The following is a 25,279-nucleotide window of genomic DNA, read 5'->3' on the forward strand; positions in this document are numbered from 1 at the left end:
TGACCATTTACCAAACATACTCTAAACATTTAAATTAAATAGTTAATTTTTATTTTATTTTAAGTTTTATATTATTTGAGATTTTGCGCCGACGGACTCCAAGGATATTCGCACATATTTATGCCACCTCTATAATATAGTAAGATATATATTATCTATATTTATATTATATATTAAAGTTAAATCTTTTAATGATGTAGTTGAAGTTTATTATTTCTATTTCACTTAAATTTTCTCTTTTTAAGACCTTCATCTTTCATATTCTTCAATCAATCAGCCAACCAAAAATATAAATTATTTAATTTTTTTAACATAATTATAATTATAATATATTTATAATTTGTAATTTATTAAAATGAAATTAATTATACTTAATATTAAAACCTAGAATATATACAAGAGAGCCGAGGTTCTTTGAAAGTCGTCTTCGTACAACTCCTCGCACATCGTGAAACATACACAAATCCTAAGCAAGACGCAACTCTGCCTCTTCAAGAGTATCCGTCTCCTGAATCCACTCAAACTCCTCTATATTTCAACACAAGCACGTATAAGATTTTTCTCTGCTTTCAAAAAAGATTTTTCTCCGCTTTCAACAAGGATCTCTTGTTTCTATCTTTTGATACGATCGCCATGGATTTGGTGCAGATTTTACTATTATGTGTTGTGGGTTTCTCTGTCCTAGTTTTTTTTATCATCAACCACCTTGAATCACTTCAAGATGACAGCGATAACGTAGAACAAAAAAGTAGTTTGCTTTGTGATTCTGATAGTAAAATCAAGACTGGGTCTTCCGCAGTGGAAGAGAATGAAGATCGAGAAGAGGAGAAAGGCGGCGGTGCTGATAACGACGGTGAAAAACTCGAAAAATTAGAAGACCTTGCAGCAGAAGTAGAAAGTTGTGGGGTTTCAAGCTCTGAAAAATCAAATTTTTGCAGTGCGTCGTTGGGTACCAATGGAAACGACAAAGGCGAAATCTTGAGTTGTAATATGGATATCAATGAGGAAGATGATGAAGCTGCCGAGGGAGATTTTGAAGATTGGGAGGGAATAGAGAGAACTGGATTAGAGAAAACTTTTGGTGAAGCTGTGGTTTTTGTTAGTTCCAAGAGTAATGCTGATCGCTTGGATGGAGATGTGAAAGTGCAGTTACATGGGCTTAAAAGAATTGCTCTTGAAGAGGTTTGTTATGGATCACAGCCTATGTCATTGATGGCTTCTGCCAGAGCCAAGTGGTACACTTTTTTAACTTTTCTTTGTTTTGATATTTGAAACTTGGTTGTGTAATGTATATGCAGGGGGCATTTAATTGTTCCTAAATTTATCTTAAGAAATGGTATTTTGCACGTGAAACTAAAGATCAATTAGAATATCCTTATTCAAGAAAAGTGAGTTGTAGGGTACTCGATGCTAGCCAGAGATGGTGTTCATGAGGAGCTTTTGGACGTTATATTTAGTGTTTTCAAAATTTGATATGTGGGTTTATATAGATTTAAAATATGCAACACCATTGGCCTTTTATTTGCAAAACTATGTTTGCCCCTATTATATGATTGTCTTGTATCCCTTGTTGAGGTTTAAATGGGATTCTTGATCTGAAGTACCACAGAACTATGGTTCTCGTTTAGTTGTCATATGTTTAACATGGACCGAAGGCCTTAAAGTGAATGGACTAATGAAACAGTTTGTAATGCGACAGGAACGCCTGGCAGAATCTAGGTAACATGAGCAGAGAAACGGCGATGGAGAAATATATCAAAATTTTATCCGAACAAGTTCCCGAGTGGAAGGTGGATGAGATTTTTCACTAGTTTAAATGTCTATTTTATGTCGCATTCAATGACCTCTTATTATTATTGTTTTTTTTATGACTATGATATCAATATTCTGAAATTTCTCTATGATAGGATGAAGACACCAAATTTTCCCAAGATTTAAGTAACTTCTGAGTTCTTAGGATGGCCAGAGAAATATGAAGTTTGATCTGAAATTTAAGGTACAATATTAGATCTCTTAAGCGCTTCAAGTTTTGCTTAAATAAGGATGAATTTAAGAATCCGATTGCCGAACTATTTGATGGGATGTGGAAAAAATGATGCTATAGATGAACAAGTGATATCTCTTTGAATCTTGATATATTGTTAAGGGAAAAGAACATTGTTCTGCATTTGGTCTAAAATGATGACCTTAATGCTGCCATCCAACCCTCGAACAAACTCTAAAAGAAAGGGCAAAAGAGGGGGGAAAAAAGGGAAAGAAACCCAAAGGTGAAGTGTATCATTCTTACCTGTTCTGCTGGTACATATGATAATTTGGTAGGTTGAGTTAGAAAGAAGGGAAGATAGGGCAGATACAACATCCTTAGTTGCCAACTTGGCATATGAGGCAAAACTTTGCTAGCAATGGATCTTACACCCGTTCTCCGTTCCATTGTTATCGTATTTTTGTTCTATTTTTTATACTACTGATCCTAGTTCTTGGCATTGGGAAGAGTCTCTATAACCTATGTAGGATCGACGAGGTGACTGCCGGAAAACCGGAAAACCGGACTTTGCTAATCACTTCACTGCTGCGTTAATCTAGATATCTTTAAAGTAACTATGTTATTATCTGGAATCTTTGAAGTAACTATGTTAATCAAATGAGATGACTCAAATATATGTTGGGAAAAGTAATTTTCACCACCATTACAATGCTTTGATTATTTATTTATTTTAATTAGTTTCCTTTTACTTTCAGGTAAATATGTGAGACCGATTTGTGGCAGTGGTTTCTCTAACTTCCTGGGGATATGCCATTAGATAGAGATTGCTGTTTTATTTTTAAAAAAAAATTAGGAACAGATTGCTATTCTCTGAGCCGAAGAAAGTGGAAAATTTTGTTGATATTATTGGCTATTGACTATATTAGTATTCAGTATAATGCTATGCCCACTCCATAAAACATTCCCTTATTTGTTATTATTCATTTTTTACTGGAAAGGAGAGACTATGAAACAAGACATTTGTCCCCCACAAAAAGTTGGTGCTTTTCATAGAGAATATTAGATTATCAATTGACCGCACATTTATTTGTTATCACAAAATGGCTTTTCCCTGTATATGCCATTATAGTCCAGTCAAACCATCATAATCGAAGAAGTTGGCCAGGGTTTCGAAAATTAGGGATGTAAAATAACCAAATTGCTCTTGAGTTACTCGAGTTTTGATTTGATAAAAGTTTATTTTAGCTGGTTTAATGAGACTCGTAAAAATAAATGAATCAAGCTCGAATTTTACAATATTCGGCTCATTGGGTCGTTAATAGGCTCGTGAGTTAGCTTATGAAAAATATTAGTTTTGATTTTTTATTTATATATTTTGCATTTTTAATCATGACAAATATATAAAAATCGATTAAATTTAGTTATTAGAATAAAATTACAAATTTTAATAAGAATAATATATTTTTCTCTAAATATAAAATTTAATTTTTAATCAAGTCAAATAATATTTAAATTTTATATTTATTAAGCTTCTTCATGAGCCATGAATATATTAATTAAATAGAACTTTACAATATTAGTTAATGAGACTCGCAAAGATAAACAAACCAAACTCAAGTTTTACAATACGCGGCCCATTAGTTCGTTAATAGGCTCGTGAGTCAACTTATGAAAAATAATAATTTTGATTTTTGATTTATAGATTTTGCATTTTTAATCATGACAAATATATAAAAATCAATTAAATTTAGTTATTAGAATAAAATTACAAATTTTAATAAGAATAATATGTTTTTCTCTAAATATAAAATAAATTTTTAATCAAGATAAATAATATTTAAATTTTATTTTTATTAAGCTGCTTCGTAAGCCATGAATATATTAGTTAAATAGAACATTCGAAAATAGAACATTTTATGTGATTTAAGTAATATTTACTAATGCTTAAAAATATATGATCATAAACTTTTCTTTGCAAACTTTTAAAAATTCCGTAATGAAAAATTCATAATAATTTTTAAAACATTTACAGATAATAACTTAATCCCCCCTCGATCTGATTTTGGCCGATGCCATTATGAATTCAGATATTTGTCTCTTCATTTAATACATGTTTTCTATATATTTTTCCATCGCAATCAGAAACAGAATGTCTAATTATGCAGGTAAATCACCGCCCATCCAATGCAATATGTAGCTCAAAATTTTCTTTCCACGTGGGAGGAATTTGTTAAAGTTACATGTATGAATAAAATTAGCTACTTTTATTGAAAAAATGGATGTTTCATGCATCCTATGCACAGCCAAAACTTCGCCCCCCTACTGATTTCTCAGAAATGCCAAGCTCCTTATAGACATTTTTATGGGTCGTCCCGTTCTTGGTTCCTGATCCACTTGGTGGCCACCCATTTTTCGCCTTTAATTACTGGGCAGCTCCCATGGAGGGATGTCTGTACGCCAAACAGCAAACGCATCAGTTGATAATATTTCGATATGCTGTGACTGTGAGACATAACTATGGGGAAAACACATCAGAGCATGTTTCACTCAAAAAACACACAATTGCTTTTTACGGGATAATGGATCCTAATGCAGATTTCTACGTTTTACTTACTACATCAATTGTGCCATTCGGGAACAGTGAGTAGAATAAAAGTCCATCGCCCCTTCGGGGTTTAACTTTCAGACCAACACAGTGGCGAAAATTGTAATTGGAATCCATGTTTTGTCCATTCTGTTCATCAAACGAAAATTTTGTTATGCATATCAATTGGCAACTCGAGAGGGCACTTGGCCCTAGAGGTACTTAAAGCTAGAAACTGGTGAAAAGTAGAGAGACTTACCTCAAAAGGAAACATGGTTTCTCCCCCTTCTTGAACATCAGATAAATACAACAAGAACGAAGCAAGCTGAACAAGTTCACAATGAAGAGTAAAGAAAAGTGGTAAACTAGTTTGAGCGCAGACAAAAAGGAGAAACAATCATGGAAATGAATCAGTAATTTTGGTGCTGATAAATGGTCAGCTATGCCTAAAAAGAAATAAGATAAAAAAATGCAAACAAAAACAAATATAGAAAAAAACAGAGATTGGTGACGACAAAATTTTACCAGGGTAGGAAGAACATTCTGGCAGTTAGCAGAACAATAAACAATCACAAAAGAAATATGAAGGTTGCTTTATGATTATTTTCGTTAATATGCAGATCTTCAGAATTATCACAGAGAACACAAATGGGAAGTTATTAATTTTTATACGATGATTCCTCAAAGCAACAAGCCACCAAACTATATGCGTATTATTTGATACAAATATCACTAGGTTTCCACTTTCAGTGAGTTGGGCACCAGAACACCTCTAACAGTAAAGAACTCATGAATAACATATAGTCTGGCTTCCATTACCCTTTGGCTCTTCTGTGGACCATATTCAGCTGGATTGAAAGCATCATAATGTGAATGGTAACTCTGTCCAATCTCATATCGTAAGACATTAAAAGCCTGAAACATGATGCAAGGCCATTATCAGGAAATCTTAGTGATAAGCGGGAATAATGATTTTTGTTAGTTTGATCAGAGTTTTTTACTAATAAAGATCACATGGAGAAACAAATAATTAATCTAACTTAAAACTAAACTACCTCTCCGTGATCCTTAGGAATCATTGTTGCTTTAGCAATTTTTGTCTCAATCTGATCCAGGATTCCAGTTTTGTCATCAGATGAGCTGATAAACATGCCAGAACTAGCACAAAAGAAAATAAAACATATTCACAAAGGTGAAATGAAAGAAAGGCAAAGCATACAATCATATACAGCTTGCTAACTCGACCGCAGAGTATAGATGTATGTGTAATCAATCACCTTGTCCTAATTCCCTGAGTAGTTTCTGCTGTTTCTCCTTCCCGTAGAGCTAAGGATGATGGCTTGAGATGCCGCTTGGCCATTTGGACAACGCTTTGACATTGTTCTGGAGTAGCAAAATTTGGGAAGTATAATGCACGAGGATTCCAGCTCAAAATCTACAGTGAGAGTTGATGAAACGCGGTAGATATGTTAAAACATAAAATATTAAATAAAACAGCATGGAAGGATGAAAACAGTTGCAGACCCGCCATCAAACTGCTTCACATCAAAAATTCAAGGAACTGCATATATTTATCTTCTTTGCAAGTTTATTTCTTTCCTTTCTATTTACTTCATAATTTATCCTCAAATTTTTGCTACTTAAAATAATAGGTGATACTGATCGTATATGAAATATCAGTTCGAATGCCCAATCAATCAATCCTATTATTCTTCCTTCCAGCAAAATACTGCTGACAAATCTAGTGGACCCAGAAACCATTAGTTCCAAATTCTTGTCTACAATAAGGTTTCGTCTTCGAAACCTAAAGCCCTCTCTGGAAAGCCAACAAGAACGGCACAAAATGCAAATTTATATGCATTATAAACATACATACACATATACATATATAGGTTATTTTTCCTTTGAACATTGACCGTCTTGTTTGTTTTAAAGATCATTTTCTGATAAATCCTGATAAAATTATTCCACCCGGCACACACCACCAATTCATTTATTCCGTGGCCCTGCTATTTGTATCCATTCAAACCAAAAATCCATATAAAATCAGATAATAAGAAAACAAATATCAGAAAAGACCACCACTGCATTGTGAAAATTCTGTCGATTCAAACCCATAACGAAACAACAAAAGAAAAAAACAAGAACCGAAACATACCTGAAAGGGGATCGCAGCAACGGACCCTTCACCAGATTCTCCATGAGGCAGGGCCTGGAATTCCAACTTCTCTTCCACCGCGCTCCGCCGCGGCGGCGTTGGCATCTCCTATCTCACGCAAGTAAATAAGGACGATCGAGCACACAAAGCACCAACATGTACCGCATATACACATTTAACACTCCACACTTCAAAAGACACTCATGTTTTTCAAAATAAGTATTTACATACTGACCTGATGAGAAAAAAGATATGAACCAGAAAAACCCGCGAGGAAAAAAGAGAGACACAGGAGGAAAATCCACGGCAACCCTAATTTCGACCGAGTTCCTCCACCGAATTTGCTTCCTTTAATCTTCATTATTGTGAATGTGAGTTGCGATCAGTTCAAAACAATATCGGGACTTCATACAAGTGAATCTCTTCTGGAATTTGAAGCTTGCCTCGGGTGTTTCATTCGGATTTGTTGATGACTCTTGTTTTTTTTTTTTCCCGGATTTTGGTTTAAATGATTTTTGACTTTTTATTTTGATAATGTGCAATGGCGAAAAATCAGATTGATAACTCTGGATTTGATTTATCCTCAACTAAAAATCGATCTATTTTAGAATCTCAGACTTTAATCGCACATTAATATGGAATATTAAATGCAGATGGCTTAATTGTATGGCCAAACAACAAAGTTAGGCACGATGCAAGTGGAAAAAAGAAAAAAAGGCTTCATATAAAGTCAAACTTAATTTCTTGCAGATAATGTTTAGTGAGATTTGGAATTGTAAATAAAGTTTTGTGTTTTGCAAAATCAGATTTCGAAATAAGATTAGTATTTGATGGTATTTCATGATATTTTATTTAAGTGAAATCTTAACAAAACTGATCCGATTTCATGGGATTTTATGGGATTTGAATTTATAAAATAATAAAATTATTTTTAATAATAAATTTATATATTTACATATAAATTTTATGTTTTCTTCCTATTTTTATTACAAAATATCATTTATCTAAATTTTCATCAAATTTCAAAATATATTTTAACTTTTTGCAAAACATCAAAATAAAATTTTAATTCCGTAGATTTAAAGTCAAAATCCACATTCAATTTTTTAGATTTTCAAACACACAGTTATCGGGGATTTGAAGTTATAGATTTTAAATTTATTCGATTATTTAAATTAATTTATATTTGGTGGATTTTAAATATGCACATTCTTAATTTACGAAAATATGGTATGATTAATATGATAAGTACTTATCATGAATATCATTTCAACTTCACACTTTAAGTTCCTTCCTAGGTAAATTTTATGTAGAAAATATTTGGTTGGAGAAGTCAAATGATTAAAAACACTTTTCTAAAACAAAAATCGTTTCTCTTAAAAAAGCAAGTGTTTGGTTACTAAAGTTTTGTTTTGATTTTTTTTTACGTCAAGTTACAAAAACAGTTTTATAACATTTAATTTTTTTTAAAGTTAGAATTTATGTTTTTTAGACTTTGCTTCTCTTCTATTTAGAAATAAAACAAAAAATATTTTCAATGTTTATTTAAATGCTAAAATTTCTTCTATTATTTTTAATAAAAACACTTAAAAAATTTTAAATTATTTAAGTGTTTTTTAAAAGTTATAACTTGTTTATTCAAAATCATCAATAATGTATGGTATAATTTAGCAGACATGAATTGCCCAAAAAAACACTTACGTTTACAGAACATAAGAAGGATATATATGTAGAAATTATTTAAACAATTTAACCATGATTTTGAAATATAACATTCTCAATTTTTTTCTTTAATTTAGACTTTCTAATGTGCGTAACATCAAAACTATACATACATACATACTAATATATCATTTCTAATTGTAAAAGTTCATATATGCTCTATATATTTATTTAATCTAAGTTAATAATTAATGTCTATTTACTTAGGCTGCATTTACTTATGTTGATAGGATTGTGAAGATATAATTTATTAGGTGATTATTAAACTAATTAGATATGATATAGAGTGTTATGGATAAATAATAATTTGTTTATTGTGATTGATTACGATTGTGATTAAACAAAAATTCACAATTTTGCACTTTAAATATAATAAAAATGATTAGAAATAAGGGTATATTAGGAGTTTTCAAATTTTTTTTTCATTTATACAAGTTATAGATTATTTATCCTTAATGAAATTGAAGATTAAAAATCATGCTCAAATTTAATTATTAACGGGCCCTTGAGTTTAGGAATTTTTGTAATGTTATTTTCAAAAATTAATTATTTTTACATATTTTTTTATTACGAGTAATATTTGTTTAATTTTTTTTAAAATATAGTTAAAGATAAGACTGAAAATTTAAAAATAAGAATTATTTTTAGATAATAAGGTGAAATTAAAATTTGTGTTATTTTCAAATTAATGATTTTTTCATTTTTTTTATTGGTAGTAATGGATTATTTAAAAAATTATAAAATATAAATAAAGATATAACTCAATTTTAAAATAAAGATAATAATAATATTGAAAATATTATTTTATGATCATATAATGATCTGAGTTTCAGTTTACAAAATTACATTAGATGATAATACATGTTTAAAGGGGTCATTAATTAAGAATATTAGAAAAATAAAATAATCAACACGTTTGGAACCACAGAGGAGAGTTCGGAAGCATCGAACAGATCGGATCACGCGAACTCGGATTGGACCTTATGAAGTTTTTATGGCCATTCAGGTCAATGAGATGTCAAAATTGCATAGACACGTAGTAGACCGAAACATAAGAAGTCTAGTTCGGACCTTTCGAACCTAGATATCCACTGAGGTGTCAAAATTGTGTTGATACGTTGATGCATGCAGAGATCGGATCTTTCAAACTCAGGATCACATCTTTTGATCGTTTCCTATAAATAGATCACCGGATTTCACATTTTGGAAGGTGTATTGTATGTTTCTCTCTCGTTTCAAGTGTATATTTGACTCAAACGTGAACTGAAGTCATAAAGAAAAAAGTTATTAGATACCAGTCACAGGGGAAACTACTCGAGAGAAATTACAAAAACAAGTCAAGAGAATCAAATCAAGTCTTAAAGAATTTTTTTTTCAAGAATAAATAGAACAGAGAAATGACAAGCTTGATGAAATGCATAAATTTGTCAAATATCAAAAAGGAGGAAATTGTTGGAACAAATTTTGGTGTTTGACAAACTTCTTTAGAGCATTATTCAAACTGGTTATATCATGGGATATAAAAGATGTAGTCGAGTCAAGATATAGAAGAAGCAGTCCAGTCAAAGTATCTTTAACTGCTCTCAACCAGTTGAAGAACCAGTTCATACAACCAGTTCTATTATATATCACAAGTCTGATCAAGACTACTTATGGACCGACTCCTCAGTCAAAATGGTCAGGTGTCGACTGCTCAGTTTCTACACATTCCAACCATTCGATTGTTTATATATGAAGATAGAGCCGCTGAAACATCTTTATCAAAAGATATGCACATTTAACTACATCTATGACTTGCATTTATGAAGATATGCAGAAGATCAAGAGACGTTTGAGACAAGCATTTATGAAGACATCAGGACAAACGTTGCTTGAACATGTATATATTTAAAAGGATGCTAACAAGATAAAGAAGTAGAGAGAGATAGACAACAACTTATAAGCTATCAAAGCATTCTTCAAAAACTTTATATGAAATACCTTATTTGCTCACATTGACCACTCATAAAAGACAAATATCAGATCTTGAAGGATCACGAAGGACAAAAAAACAACTCTCAACTGTTTTCTTCATATTGAAGAAGAGAAGTTGTTCACCAGTTTGAACATATTCAATCTGGTTATACTTCTCTTGTTACTTCGGTGTTAAGGCTTGTGTTGGAACATGCTTAGTTTTGGTGTTGACAAAACTATACAAGCAAAATATCGAAGTAAACTACTTGTGTCCAAGATCTAAACTGAAGACACAAACTGGACAAGATTACAACTAGACTGAAGAGCCACCTAAACTGAGTTGACTTTGACCAGAGCCAAACTGAAGTCATCACAAGTAATGTCAACCAAACTGAGCTGAACAAGTTAAAATGGATTCAGTTTACGAAGCTAAACTGAATCAGTACGTCACAAGCCAAACTGAATTATCAATACTGACAGTTGCAAGACTGAACCATCCTAAACTGCATAACCCAAACTAAATTCCCGATATCAGTCTCTCTCTTGCGGATATAATTTTCCGTACACAAGTTGACGCCGCAAAACTGCAGAAGGACAGTGTACCTCCATAACGATATTGTACTATCACAATATGGATGCATGAATTAAAGAGACGCAGCAATCCATCACTATATAAAGGAGATTAAGATCATTATTTGGCAAGAGCTAGCAAGTGATATACACAGTGCGAAAATAAGAGGAGAAGTGCAAGAAATTGTTAGATATACATGCAGTACCAGTGAGACACTCAACAATCCTATATCTGCATTCAAGAAGTCTCAGCTGAAGAAAAATGATCAAGCACAAGTATATCTATTTGATCAAGTGTAGGATAACTTTGTGCCATTTTTAATCGAGTTGTAAACTCTGTAATAGATCAATTTAGTGAACTGTAAAATACTACTATTATAACAATAATCAGTCGAGGGCTCAGTTCTTGAGATTATGCCTAGGAGTTCTGAGATAGGCAGTTGGGTAAGTCATAGTCTTGGATCGGGTTGTTGCAAAGTGTTGTAATATTTAAAGTCTTTTAGAGTGAATCCTTCCGATATGAAACAAGGAATGACATAGGAGATTTAGCTCTGAACATCCATAAACAAACACTTGAGTATCTTACTTTCCAGTTTAACTTACATAACAATCGAGCACACTCACTCACTCAGAAAATCAGTCTAGTCATTTGATTATTGTTCTAATCTATTAGTTGACATCATTTCGCACATATTATTTATTTGCCAATTAATATCGACATACAAGAAGGAAGCAGTTCAGTTGACCAACCTCAACTGAACTTAATCATGTATTTCAAGGGTCAACTGCTTCAGTACAATAAGTAGAATAAGTGAAACGACCCTAGTTCTACTTTAAATTAAACTAAATAAAAATACGGTTTTCAAAAAATTTTCGGCATGACCTTTCTATTTTTATTCAAACCCGCCTGTCACAGACAACAAATTTAAAATGCAAACAACAACACTAAATAAACTAGACCAAGAAAAGAAAAAAAAAATAACGAAACCTGAGAAAAATATTAACACTCCAAACTATCCAAAAATTAACAATTTGATACATAAGTGCCCACAAACAATTCCAAAGAATATTATCTTTACATTTACATTTACTAAATTAACAAGATGAAGGACTTTTGTAGTAGCCTGTAACCAAATCAGTAATTAAAGAATTAATCATAATTACTTAGGAAGAGTTCGGAAGCTCCGAAGGTGAGTTCGGAGGCTCCGAACAGGATCGGAAGCTCCGATGCAGGATCGAAAGCTCCGATGGTATTACGTCAGGCATGACGTGTGGTTGGATCGGAAGCTCCGATCACCCCTATCTGAAATCAACAAGTGATATTTTGACACGTGGCAGATCAGGATCTTCGAAAGCTCTGATGGCAGGATCGGACGTTCCGATCGAGGTTCGAACGTTCCGATCGAGGTTCCGAGGCTCCGATCGTTGTCTATAAATAGAAGGCCGAGAATTCACTTTCAATTGCCAATTTCGGATTTCCTCTCTACTCTAGTTGTATTCGAGTTGTTCTAGCCTTCCTAGGCTTGACCCGGGAGTCGTCGAGGCGTTCGATAGTCGTAGCGGAGTTGTGCCCAAGTCTTGGATGCATCGACATCAAAGGGCTAACGACGAACGAAGGTATAGCTTTTGCTTCCTATAAATATTTAGGAGTATGCAATAGCTTAGTTAAGGCTTTTAGAGCACTATAATGATAGTAGTATCATTTGGCAGTGTAGAGCAGACTATAGGCGTGAACCTAAGAGTTGGTAGAGCTTGCACTGATTGAGGTACGGAAGTACTGTTCGAGATATCCTGACTGAGTATACATGTATTATGTGACTGCATGGTTTATATGTCATTGATTTATGCTGCATCCATTTGCATACTGAGCTATCTCCTTCGAGATGTCTGTTAGTAGGGTTTTTCCCTATCTTGTTAGTGGTTGGACTTCCATCGATTTGGGTCCGGCATATCCACTGGTATTATGGTATGGGAGCCACCTCCTGAAGCGACGGCACATCGTGCTACATACCAGGGCCCGGTCTGTCTCTGTTATCTGATCTTTGACCTCGAGTTATAGGGAGTTCACTTTGCATGCATGTATACTCATACTCTCGTACTGAGCGTTTTATGCTCACGTCTCGTACTCTGTGTTCGGTGTAGTACCCCGTAACCGAAATTGGTAATTAAGAGATTAATTATGTTAATTAAACCAATTTGGTATCTGAAGGATCGGAAGCTCCGAAGGTGAGATCGGAAGCTTCGATCGATATTACGTCATGCATGACGTGTGGCAGGATCGGAAACTCCGATCGGGATCGGAAGCTCCGATCGCCCTATCCGAAGTCAACCAGTGAGATTTTGACATGTGGCAGATAAGGATGTTCGGAAGCTCCGATGGCAGGATCGGACGTTCCGATCGAGGATCGGAAGTTCCGATCGAGGATCGGAGGTTCCGATCGATGCCTATAAATATAAGGTCCGAGGCATTCATTTCTTGCCAATTTCGAATTCTCTCCTTCCCCCTCGTGGTCCTATTTTAGGGCTTTGGGTACTCTTATTTTAGAGTTGGAGTAGGGTATTTGTTTTAGTATAGTAGACAGTGTCTGACATAGTAGCGGAGCAGTGCTCGTGTTGTAGAGCCGTGTTCGAGGCTGTGGATTCGCAGCAGGGGAGTGCCCTAGTTGCGGGATAGTCGCCATCAGTGGGCTGACGATGAATGCAGGTATAGCTATGGTCTCCTTAAATTATTTAGGAGTATGCAATAGCTTAGTTAAGGCTTTTAGTGCTTATTGAATGATGCATGGGTATTTGCATTGTAGACTTGATGATAGGCTTGGAACCTAGAGTGGGACTACTAGGACTGCCTTAGAAAGGTACGTAAGTACTGACTGAGATTGCCAGCGGATATGCATGCTTATATGTTGCATTTATGTGTTTGCATGTTATTATTGTTATGCGGCATGTGCATATCATCTTGTGCCTGTACATCTGTATATCTTTCGAGATGAGCCAGTTAGGGTTGCTCAGCCCTGTTAGGACGTTTGATATCGAGTACCCTTAGGTACTGATACCTCGAGGACTCCGCGGTCCGCGTTCGGGATTCGGGAATGAGTGGTCGCACACAGTGGTTAGCTATCCCGATGTGACGATCTTATATCCCAGGCGCCAGTTTGAGCAGTTTGTATACAGTTATCCCAGATATGGATATCCGGTCATTTGCATGCATCATATTTGTATGTTTATCCGTGCTTTCGTATTGAGCTTAGAGCTCACGTCCAGTATTTTCTGTGTATCTGGATACCCTATTCGATGGGGCGGGAATAGGTATAGGATTGAGCACCAGGAGCCTGGAGTAGCCAGTGACCTTGAAAACAGCAGGATTAGCTGTAGGTTTTATTTAAAGTAATTCGATTAAGTTGTATAAATCGAGTATGATTAGCCGGTTGTATTCTGCCGGTCTATTTATATTTAGTCTTCCGCAGAAATTTGATTTAATGCATGCTTAATTATGCTCTTAACTCTGATTAGATAGTGGATCCGGGTCGGGTCGCTACATTTATGGTATCAGAGCAACTGCATGCAAGGGACTTAGGAAATTGATAATAAGACTTCTTGATTATCCTTGTAGGATTGATTGAGGCTAGCGAAAGAAAATTTGGTTCTTCATTGCCAAGGTTTGCGGCAGAAGTTTTTACTATAAGGAATACAACAGTGATGAGAACACCAGTAGTAGCATATCGATAGATAGACTGACTGCTGTGGACGGTTCATCATTCGATGCATTGGGATGTTGATCGAAGAACATATGGATTCCAGCCAGGGGATACTGGAAGAGAAGATCGGTTATAACGCGTTAGATACCTCTGAGGGCTTTTTGGAACGAATGGTGTTTAGTAATCCATGTGGTTCCAGTCCTTGAAGATTCTCCACTCGTAGTTGGAGAGATTGTCATATAGACCTTCACCAGAGAATGCCTCGAGTGCCTAAAGCATGACAGGTTTCGAGAGTGAGGTCTTTAACCTCGTGCAGAACATGGTTTTGCCGGTATGCTTGTATCGATGCTTTTGGTAGGCATACGGAAAACTTCATGTCCAAAATCATGATTTAGATACAAGAAGAACGCTGATGGTAGATCGTGAGCAGAAGAAGTCGACTGACATGCACTGACGCAGAGCATAGCTGGTTAGCTAACACATGCCATTTCTCCGGAGTTCTTCGCTGGAGGACAGGTAGAGAGACTTGGACGGAAGTATGCTTGTATCGATGCGTGTGTCGATTGGAAGCTTCATGCTCAAAGAGTGAAGACAAGTTCGACGATTTTAAATACTGTATTGATGTATTTGTAAACAGTATTTCAGTTGTAATGAATCATCAGAAATTGGTTGTATCAGTTCAAGTTATTGGATGTACATTTTGTTGTATTTTGAATACTGTATGTATTACATGGGATTGTAATAAAGAAAATTGTACATAACTTGAAGTAATGATACATGTGTTACTTATTCAGCAAATCGTGATTGATAAAGTTTGGCTTGGAATTAGTTGACTAATCAACTAGGATAGCTCATGGATTTTGAGTAAGTCAACGGTAACGGATTGACATGGGGTTAGTCTAGGTGTCTTCCTAGGGCTGACCTAATTAGTCGTTTGACTGAGTTAGTGCCATTGATGAGGTAATTCATCTGGGAGCATGAAAATATTGATCTTGTTTGGAATTTTGAGTTTTTGTTCTAAGTTGTTTCCTTAGGACAGTAGTCTGATTGACCTTCATAGGTTGAGACTTCGTGATGATGGGATTTCATCGGGATACCAAGTCGGGTACATGCCGAGAGTTGTGGACTATGACCATGACTAGACATGATGAAGCGCGACCCTATGCCAGTGTTACTCTGGGAGTCTTTCGTACTTCGGAGAATGCCTGGAAGCCTTCGTGCTTCAGGATTTGGCGGTGGGAAGGCTACTTAGTCTAGAGTTTTGGTAACAGTCACGACGGGGTATGACATTGGATTGGATGCCTGGTTAGGTGTCAGCGGTTTAGATATCGTCTGACTGTCGTCAGAGATATTGATTTGCAGTTTTGCCACAAGGACCAGTCTTGGAGGGATTTTCCTTGACGAGTACGTACTCTGAGCAAATAGTTTTAGTCTATTAGATACTGCTAGACTAGTGGATCTAGTCGGGATTTGGATGCTCTTGTGATAGGGGCTATCCAAGAGTTTTGGTTTGTGAAATTCCTGAAACATTTGACTCGGAGATGAGTAGTTTTCAGCATTAATGGTTTCCTTCAGTGATATATTATATCCGATGCTAAGGATTGTACATGACTATTTGAGGCATGAGGATAGCGTGATTTATTCCAGTGGACACTTGGTGGTGATTTCAGGTGGGACACCGCGGCAAGTAACCTCAGTCTCGATTTGTTGCAGTCTTAGCAAGAGATATAGTTATCAGGAGCAAGTTTAGCGACAGTTGGTAGTGAGTCAGTATCGATGCGAGATTGGTACTGGTGACTACTAATAGCTATTGTCTGACTTTGTCAGAGATAGGTGAGTTGAATCAGCTGTGATTCTTTTGATTCCAAATATTTGGGATATGCGGATGTATGGCCGTGAGATCATAATTATTGATCGAGCCATGTGAGATTTCAAATGACCAAGACCTGGCGGATGGTTGCCATAATTTGGTTGGTACTGACAAGTTGTGTGATAGTCACAACTTATCGACGAGGTCGATTGGTTGAGCAGATCAGTAATTAAGATATCATGAACCGAGATATACTTGGGACGATACTATAAGCCATCGTGCTTATGAGTTTGGATCCTTTAAGTAAATGTCTCGGAACAGTGAGAGAATTATTTGCATTTAGGATTCTCGAGTGGTTGAGATTTTTGGAGTGCAGTCGTTGGACTTTCAAGTTTGATAGATCATGGGAGGTGATTGCATGTTTTGACTTTGGTAAGTCATGGCTAGTTCGATAACTCGGGTAAAGTTATCAGTGGTAAGAGAAGACATAATTGATCTGAACATTGCTTGGTATTAGCAATGGTTGACCCAGTTTTGGAAATAGAATTGTTCCATGCTATTGGATTACAGTTTTGGGAACTGTTAGCCTAATACTTGTTTAGGCATTTCCAGCAGTTTTCTCGGAGGATTTTTGTTAAATTGTGATTCGACAAGTGTTGCGAAATTCAATGAGCATTAGCAGGCCGATATCAATTGTTTGTTCGTGGGATGATACGACAGCTGAGACTGTGTTCAGAGTCTAGTGAGATTGTTGTCGGTGATTTCCCAGTACGTTCTGATGTGCTATGCCATTGAGGTATTGGGATCGACCGAGATCTATCGGGTAAATTCGTTGGTTTACCGCATGTGTCATGGATTGCGCGAAGGGTTGAGGTGAACTAGTTTTGTTCATCTTGGTAGCAAGTCAAGTGTGACTTGGGATTGTTATCTATGGTTGGATAACCAGTGTTGCGAATTCAATTGATATCTCGAGTGACGAGATAGTGGTGATCTTTAATCTAGACTACTAATGTTGTAGATGTTGCGGTCCCATCTATGTGTTCAGCATTATAGCGATGATATTCTTTGAGAATATTAGTTAGCATCGAAGAAAATAAGTACGGAATGTAAGTCTGTCGATGCTAGGAACTTTCGGGATTGGTTGTTATCCGTGGCAGGACGTCAAGTGAGAATCGATTGGTTAACACTTGCGGTTACCTCTGGGATTCGATGTTAGTGTTAGACCAGTGGAGATACAGGTTGGTTGTATCTGGCTTCTCGTTAGTACGAACTGATTCTAGCAAGAGGGATAGTCGGTATCAAGTGGTATACTTGACGAGGAACTATCACTGCTAAGGTTCGCAGGAACAATGGGTATTCGAAGAGCATTCGAGAGCACTCTATTGATCGTAAGGCTCGATTATACATCCAAAAGATCGTTCTACTTCATGGATGCTGGTGGGCATTGTCAGCAATCGAGACCCAGTCTTACTTCCATATTCTGGGGGAGTGTCCAGCGTGCTACGAGCACTGCTTTCAGTTTAAATACTGAATATCATCCAGAGACAGATGGTCAGATGGAGAGCGCTATCCATACCTTGGAGGACATGTTTTGGGCGTGTACTATGGATTTTTGGTTCAGTTTAGCCAGATCAGTTGTCATTGATTAAGTTCACGTACAACAATAGGTACCATCGTAGCATTGGGAGGACACCTGTTGAGGCGTTGTACGGGCGACTTGTCATACTCCATTCTTCTAGAAAGAAGTGGGGGAGACAGTATTTCTGAGAATGTCACTTTTTCGTAAGATTCTCAGATTTAGTCTTAAAGGAAAGTTGTCTACCAGGTTTATCGGTCCGTTTGAGATCTTGGAGAACATTGACGATTTCTCTTATCGACTAGCTTTGCTACCGTATCTTTCTAGTATTCACGACGTGTTCCACGTATCACTGTTGCGACGGTATGTGGAGGATGAGTCTCGTATTCTGCAGCAGTCTGAGGTTCAAGTGAGCAAGGATTTGACCTATGCTGAGAAACCTATTCGTATCCTGGATTATAAGGATAAGGTTTTACGGAACAAAGTCATTCCTTTGGTGTTAGTTCAGTGGCAGCGCCGAGGCACTGAGGAAGCTACTTGGGAGCTTGAAGAAAGGATGCGTGAAGACCATCCTGAGTTGTTTTGATTTCAGTTTTGAGTTGTATTCGGTTGTAACGTTTGATTTGAATAAAAAATGTTTTTGTACTTTGTATTGCATTCGGTACTTAAGATCTATTTTCGAGGACGAAATATCTTAAGTGGGGGAGAATGTAGTACTCCGTAACCGAAATTGGTAATTAAGAGATTAATTATGTTAATTAAACCAATTTGGTATCTGAAGGATCGGAAGCTCCGAAGGTGAGATTGGAAGCTCCGATCAGGATCGGAAGCTCCGATGCAGGATCGGAAGCTCCGATTGATATTACGTCATGCATGACGTGTGGCAGGATCGGAAACTCCGATCGGGATCGGAAGCTCCGATCGCCCTATCCGAAGTCAACCAATGAGATTTTGACATGTGGCAGATAAGGATGTTCGGAAGCTCCGATGGCAGGATCGGACGCTCCGATCAAGGATCGGAAGTTCCGATCGAGGATCGGAGGTTCTGATCGATGCCTATAAATATAAGGTCCGAGAAATTCATTTCTTGCCAATTCCGAATTCTCTCCTTCGCCCTCGTGGTCCTATTTTAGGGCTTTGGATACTCTTATTTTAGAGTTGGAGTAGGGTATTTGTTTTAGTATAGTCAGACAGTGTCTGACATAGTAGCGGAGCAGTGCTCGTGTTGTAGAGCTGTGTTTGAGGCTGTAGATTCGCAGCAGGGGAGTGCCCTAGTTGCGGGATAGTCGCCATCAGTGGGCTGACGACGGACGCAGGTATAGCTATGGTCTCCTTAAATTATTTAGGAGTATGCAATAGCTTAGTTAAGGCTTTTAGTGCTTATTGAATGATGCATGGGTATTTGCATTGTAGACTTGATGATAGGTTTGGAACCTAGAGTGGGACTACTAGGACTGCCTTAGAAAGGTACGTAAGTACTGACTGAGATTGCCAGCGGATATGCATGCTTATATGTTGCATTTATGTGTTTGCATGTTATTATTGTTATGCGGCATGTGCATATCATCTTGTGCCTGTACATCTGTATATCTTTCGAGATGAGCCAGTTAGGGTTGCTCAGCCCTGTTAGAACGTTTGATATCGAGTACCCTTAGGTACTGATACCTCGAGGACTCCGCGGTCCGCGTCCGGGATTCGGGAATGAGTGGTCGCACAGAGTGGTTAGCTACCCCGATGTGACGAGCTTATATCCCAGGCGCCAGTTTGAGCAGTTTGTATACAGTTATCCCAGATATGGATACCCGGTCATTTGCATGCATCATATTTGTATGTTTATCCGTGCTTTCGTATTGAGCTTAGAGCTCACGTCCAGTATTTTCTGTGTATCTGGATACCCTATTCGATGGGGCAGGAATAGGTGCAGGATTGAGCACCAGGAGCCTGGAGTAGCCAGTGACCTTGAAGATAGCAGGATTAGCTGTAGGTTTTATTTAAAGTAATTCATTTGGGTTGTATAAATCGAGTTTGATTAGCCGGTTGTATTCTGCCGATCTACTTGTATTTAGTCTTCCGCAGCAATTTGATTTAATGCATGCTTAATTATGCTCTTAACTCTGATTAGATAGTGGATCCGGGTCGGGTCGCTACATCTGGACACCCTATTCCATGGGGCAGGTTTGCGATTGGACGAGGCGGGTGGATCCAAGAGGGGCTAGGCAGTGGTTGGTCAGCTGGAGCTTCGTCTAGGTTTTATTTCTGTTGTTTTGGGTTGATACAGCTATTCGATTTGGTTGTATAATATTTGGATAAATTACAGATTCCTTTCCTTGGGATTGTATTTGTTTATGGTTTCCGCAAGTTTATTCTGATATCTGTTTAATTAAGTTAATTGCATGCCTAAGTTCTGTTTAGTAGGTGATCCAGGTAAGGGTCACTACATTTATGGTATCAGAGAATGCAAAAGTATTCTTGGGATTTAGTCTCATCATGAGGTATTTTTGTAGATGGCAAACTACGATGATGAGAGTAGCCACGGAAGTGGAGGCGGTCGTTGGGGCGATGCCGACCGAGAGCATCATCGAGAACGGCGTCATCGTCATCATGACGACGAGCGTTTCACTGTGCGTCGATTCTTAGCTATGGGTTCTAAGCCCTTAATTCGAGGTGAGCCTCCGGAGGAAGCTGAGAACTGATTGGAACGCATGGAGACGACCTTTCAAACATTGCACTACACCAAGGATCAGAAGATGGAGACACAGGGCTATATTCTAGAGGGACGTGCCCGCAGGTGGTGGAGGATTACTTCTGCACCTTTGGTTTCGGCTAGAGGAGTGGACACCTGGGCCGAGTTTCGTATAGCTTTCTATAAGATGTATTTCCCTCCTACTCTCCGACAGGCAAAGGCAGGTGAGCTTCTGAGTCTGCGTTAGGGAGCCATGAGTATCGAGGAGTATCAGCAGAAGTTTCTCGATCTGTTATCTTATTGTCCGGATATTGCTGACAGCTCCCATATGAAGTATAACATGTTCCTTCAGGGCCTTAACCCTGAGATCCATGACCGTGTGGCGGTTGGCGACGACATGTCCTACGAGGGTTTGGTGAGTCGTTGTCACCAGGCGGAGGACAGCATTCGGCGGAACAGGTCTTTCTCTCAGTCGAGACCTGCTAGTTCTTTGGGTCCTCGTGCCCAATCTTTCAAGAAGTCTGGACCTACTTCTTCTTCCTCTGGCTCTGATGGTGTTGTTCGTTTCGGTAGGAAGGACAAGTGTGATCACTATGGGAAGAACCGTCCATCCGACAAGTGCCGTAGAGCTTTTGGAGCTTGTTTTCGTTGCAGCGAGGTGGGTCATATCCGGAGGGATTGTCCACTATCTGGGGGAGGCGGTTCTGGTTCTGGTTCAGGATCTGGTTCTCAGGCCACCGTTCAGCAGAGGTCGCAGGGACAGCCTGCTGGGAGTTCTCATTTGATGCCACGAGCTTCTGGCCAGGTGTTTGCCTTGAGGCATGATCAGGCAGTGGAGGAGAATGAGAAAGTCATCGCAGGTATATTTCTGCTCTATGGTATACCTGCTCTTGTACTTATTGACACTGGTGCATCTCATTCCTTTATTTTTGCACGTTTTGTTAAGAGGCATAAGTTATCATGCATTGCACTAAGCGTCTAGTGATGGGTTGCCCTTTAGAGTTCGAGGGTAACATTTTGATTGCGAATCTCATGGTCCTGGCTATGGACGACTTTGATTGCATTCTGGGGATAGATATGTTGACTACCTATCGAGCTTCAGTGGACTGCTATCAGAGATTAGTACGCTTTTATCCGGAAGGGAGTGAGAGCTGGTTTTTCTATGGTGAGGGAGCGCGACCCCCGATGCCTTTGGTATCAGCTTTGAGAGCCTGTCGAGCTCTAGAGTCTGGCGGAAAAGGCTACCTTATCTATGCAGTTGATTTGTCCGCTGAGAGCATTGGGATAGAGAGTATTCCGGTTGTGGATGAATTCTCAGATGTATTTCTTGATGAGATTCCGGGTTTTTCTCCTGTTAGGGAAGTCGAGTTTGGCATAGAGTTGATGCCGGGTACTTCGCCTATTTCTCGAGCACCGTATCGTCTGGCTCCGTCAGAGATGCGTGAGTTGAAGAATCAGCTACAGGATCTTTTGGACAAGGGGTACATTCGTCCTAGTGTATCTCCTTGGGGAGCTCCTGTTCTTTTTGTAAAGAAGAAGGATGGGTCGATGCGGCTGTGCATTGACTATCGGCAGCTGAATCGAGTCACTGTGAAGAACAAGTATCTGTTGCCTTGTATTGATTACTTGTTTGATCAGCTGCAGGGCACGTCAGTTTACTCCAAGATTCACTTGAGATCTGGGTATCATCAGTTGAGAGTCTGTGATTAGGACGTAGCCAAGACTGCATTCTGTACTCGCTATGGGCATTACGAGTTCCTAGTGATGCTATTTGGTTTGACTAATACGCCGGCTATGTTCATAAATCTGATGAACCGTGTCTTCAGGGAGTATTTGGACAAGTTTGTCGTGGTCTCCATTGGCGACATCTTGGTGTATTCGCGTAATATGGAAGAGCATGTTTCTCATTTGCGGTTGGTACTGCAGACTCTTCGAGATGAGCAGTTGTACGCCAAGCTGAGCAAGTGTGAGTTCTGGATGGATCGAGTGGTCTTTCTTGGCCATATCATATCCAGGGAGGGAATTTCTGTTGACCCAAGCAAGATTGAGGCGGTGCTTAATTGGTCGCGTCCGACGACGGTTGCTGAGATCCGTAGTTTTCTGGGTTTAGCAGGTTATTATCGTCGCTTCATTCTGAACTTCTCTCAGCTAGCTCGACCTTTGACGCAGCTTACCCGCAAGGGTGTGGATTTCGAGTAGTCCTCCGAGTGTGAGGAGAACTTCTGTGAGCTTCGACGGCGGTTGACTTCTGCACCGGTGTTGGCATTACCGTCAGGATCTGGAGGGTATGTGGTGTACACTTATGCTTCTCTTCAGGGGTTAGGTTGTGTCCTGACTCAGAATGGGCATGTGATCGCATACGCTTCTAGACAGCTGAAGCTTCACGAGGACAACTACCCAGTCCATGATTTGGAATTGACAGCCATTGTGTTCGCTTTGAAGATCTGGCGTCATTATCTGTATGGCGAAAAATTTGAGATCTTTACCGACCACAAGAGTCTCAAGTATTTGTTCACTCAGGCGGAGTTGAACATGAGGTAGAGACGTTGGATGGACTTGCTTAAGGACTATGATTGCGAGATTAAGTACCATCCAGGAGCTGCTAATCTCACCGCTGATGCATTGAGTCGCAAGGTGCGACTATCCGCACTTCAGACTTGTTCGATGTCTAGTGCGATCAGTGACTGTTGTACTTCGGGTTATACCTTCAAGCATAAGAAAGGTATGCAGAGTATCCAGATGTTTGAGATATTATCTGAGCCAGCTTTGTATTCGTGGATTCGAGATGCTCAGATGTCTGATTCGAAGACCCAGCGTTTAGCTCGTCTAGCTAACGAGGGTAGCTCGTCTGGATTTCATTATCAGTCAGATGACTTTCTGTGTTTGTCTGGTAGGCTAGTGATTTCGCAGGATGAAGAGTTGCGAGAGGAGATTTTGTCTCAGGCGCATCGCACTAAGTTGAGTATTCATCCTGGGAGCAACAAGATGTACAAGGATCTACGTACTCATTTCTGGTGGAAGGGAATGAAACGCAGTGTTTATCAGTTTGTTTCGAGATGTTTGGTGTGTCAACAGGTCAAGGCAGAGCACCGACGACCTGGAGGATTGCTTCACAGTCTGCCTATTCCTGAATGGAAATGAGAGTTTATCACAATGGACTTTGTGACCCATTTGCCGGTATCCCTGAGGAACTGTGATACTATCTGGGTTGTGGTAGACCGACTCACCAAGTCAGCGCATTTAATTGCCTATAGCCGGGAGTACAATGTGGATCGTATGGCTTGGTTGTACATTCAGGAGATCGTTCGACTTCATGGAGTGCCTGTGAGCATTGTCAGCGATCGGGACCCCAGGTTTACTTCTAGATTCTGGGGGAGTATTCAGCGTGCGATGGGTACTACTCTCAGTTTGAGTACTGCCTATCATACGGAGACTGATGGTCAGTCAGAGCGCACTATCCGTACTTTGGAGGATATGCTTAGAGCGTGCGTCATGGATTTTGGTTCAGCCTGGCAGGATCATTTGCCATTGATCGAGTTCGCGTACAACAACAGCTATCATACTAGTATTGGGATGGCACCTTTTGAGGCGTTGTATGGGCGACGTTGTCGTACTCCACTCTTCTCGGAAGAAGTAGGGGAGAGACAGGCTGAGAGACCGGAGTTTATCCAGTAGGCGGTAGACATTGTTGATCAGATCAAGAAACGGATTATGACTGCATAGGATCGTCAGGCCAACTATGCTAACACCAAGCGTAGGCCTTTGCAGTTCGATGTCGGGGAGAAAGTGTTTCTGAGAGTGTTACCTTTCTGCAAGATTCTCAAATTTGGCCTTAAGGGCAAGTTGTCTCCCAGGTTTATCGGTCCGTTTGAGATCTTGGAGGGCATTGACGATTTGGCTTATCGACTAGCTTTGCCATCGCATCTTTCCAGTATTCACGACGTGTACCACGTATCTCTGTTGCGACGGTATGTGGCGGATGAATCTCATATTTTGCAGCGGTCTGAGGTTCAGGTGAGCAAGGATTTGACCTATGTTGAGAAACCTATTCTTATCCTGGATTATAAGGATAAGGTTTTGCGGAACAAATTCATTCAGTTGGTTTTAGTTCAGTGGCAGCGCCGAGGCACTGAGGAAGCTACTTGGGAGCTTGAGGACAGGATGCGTAAAGACCATCCTGAGTTTTTTTGATTTCATTCTTAAGTTGTATTCAGTTGCAAACTCTGTAAATGTTTGATTTGAATAAAGAATGTTTCTGATTTCTGTATTACATTCAGTACTTAAGATCTGATTTCGAGGACGAAATATCTTAAGTGGGGGAGAATGTAGTAGCCCGTAACCAAATCAGTAATTAAGGAATTAATCATAATTACTTGGAAAGAGTTCGGAAGCTCCGAAGGTGTGTTCGGAGGCTCCGAACAGGATCGAAAGCTCCGATGATATTACGTCAGACATGACGTGTGGTTGGATCGGAAGCTCCGATCAGGATCGGAAGCTCCGATCACCCCTATCCGAAGTCAACAAGTGATATTTTGACACGTGGC

The 25,279-nt window shown here is 38.6% G+C and overlaps 2 protein-coding genes across 2 annotated transcripts; one reads left to right on the forward strand and one right to left on the reverse strand.

The window, feature by feature from the left end:
• The first annotated feature begins 444 nt into the window (after window positions 1–444).
• On the forward strand, window positions 445–3,054 carry LOC140892214 (uncharacterized). The gene is made up of 4 exons (XM_073301030.1): window positions 445–1,235; window positions 1,700–1,790; window positions 1,908–1,996; window positions 2,740–3,054. Exons 1-3 carry the CDS (start codon window positions 634–636, stop codon window positions 1,947–1,949), a joined length of 735 nt encoding a protein of 244 aa, XP_073157131.1. The 5' UTR covers window positions 445–633; the 3' UTR covers window positions 1,950–1,996; window positions 2,740–3,054.
• Window positions 3,055–4,065: 1,011 nt separating this feature from the next.
• Window positions 4,066–7,349, reverse strand: LOC140891562 (probable prolyl 4-hydroxylase 9). Its single transcript, XM_073300116.1, has 8 exons — window positions 6,962–7,349; window positions 6,727–6,834; window positions 5,846–6,003; window positions 5,624–5,726; window positions 5,388–5,483; window positions 4,828–4,893; window positions 4,599–4,718; window positions 4,066–4,434 (listed from the first exon to the last, which is right to left on the reverse strand). Exons 1-8 carry the CDS (start codon window positions 7,085–7,087, stop codon window positions 4,345–4,347), a joined length of 867 nt encoding a protein of 288 aa, XP_073156217.1. The 5' UTR covers window positions 7,088–7,349; the 3' UTR covers window positions 4,066–4,344.
• Window positions 7,350–25,279: the final 17,930 nt, after the last annotated feature.

This window comes from Henckelia pumila, chromosome 3 (genome assembly GCF_033568475.1).
Source record: "Henckelia pumila isolate YLH828 chromosome 3, ASM3356847v2, whole genome shotgun sequence".
Taxonomy (NCBI): Eukaryota; Viridiplantae; Streptophyta; class Magnoliopsida; order Lamiales; family Gesneriaceae; genus Henckelia; species Henckelia pumila.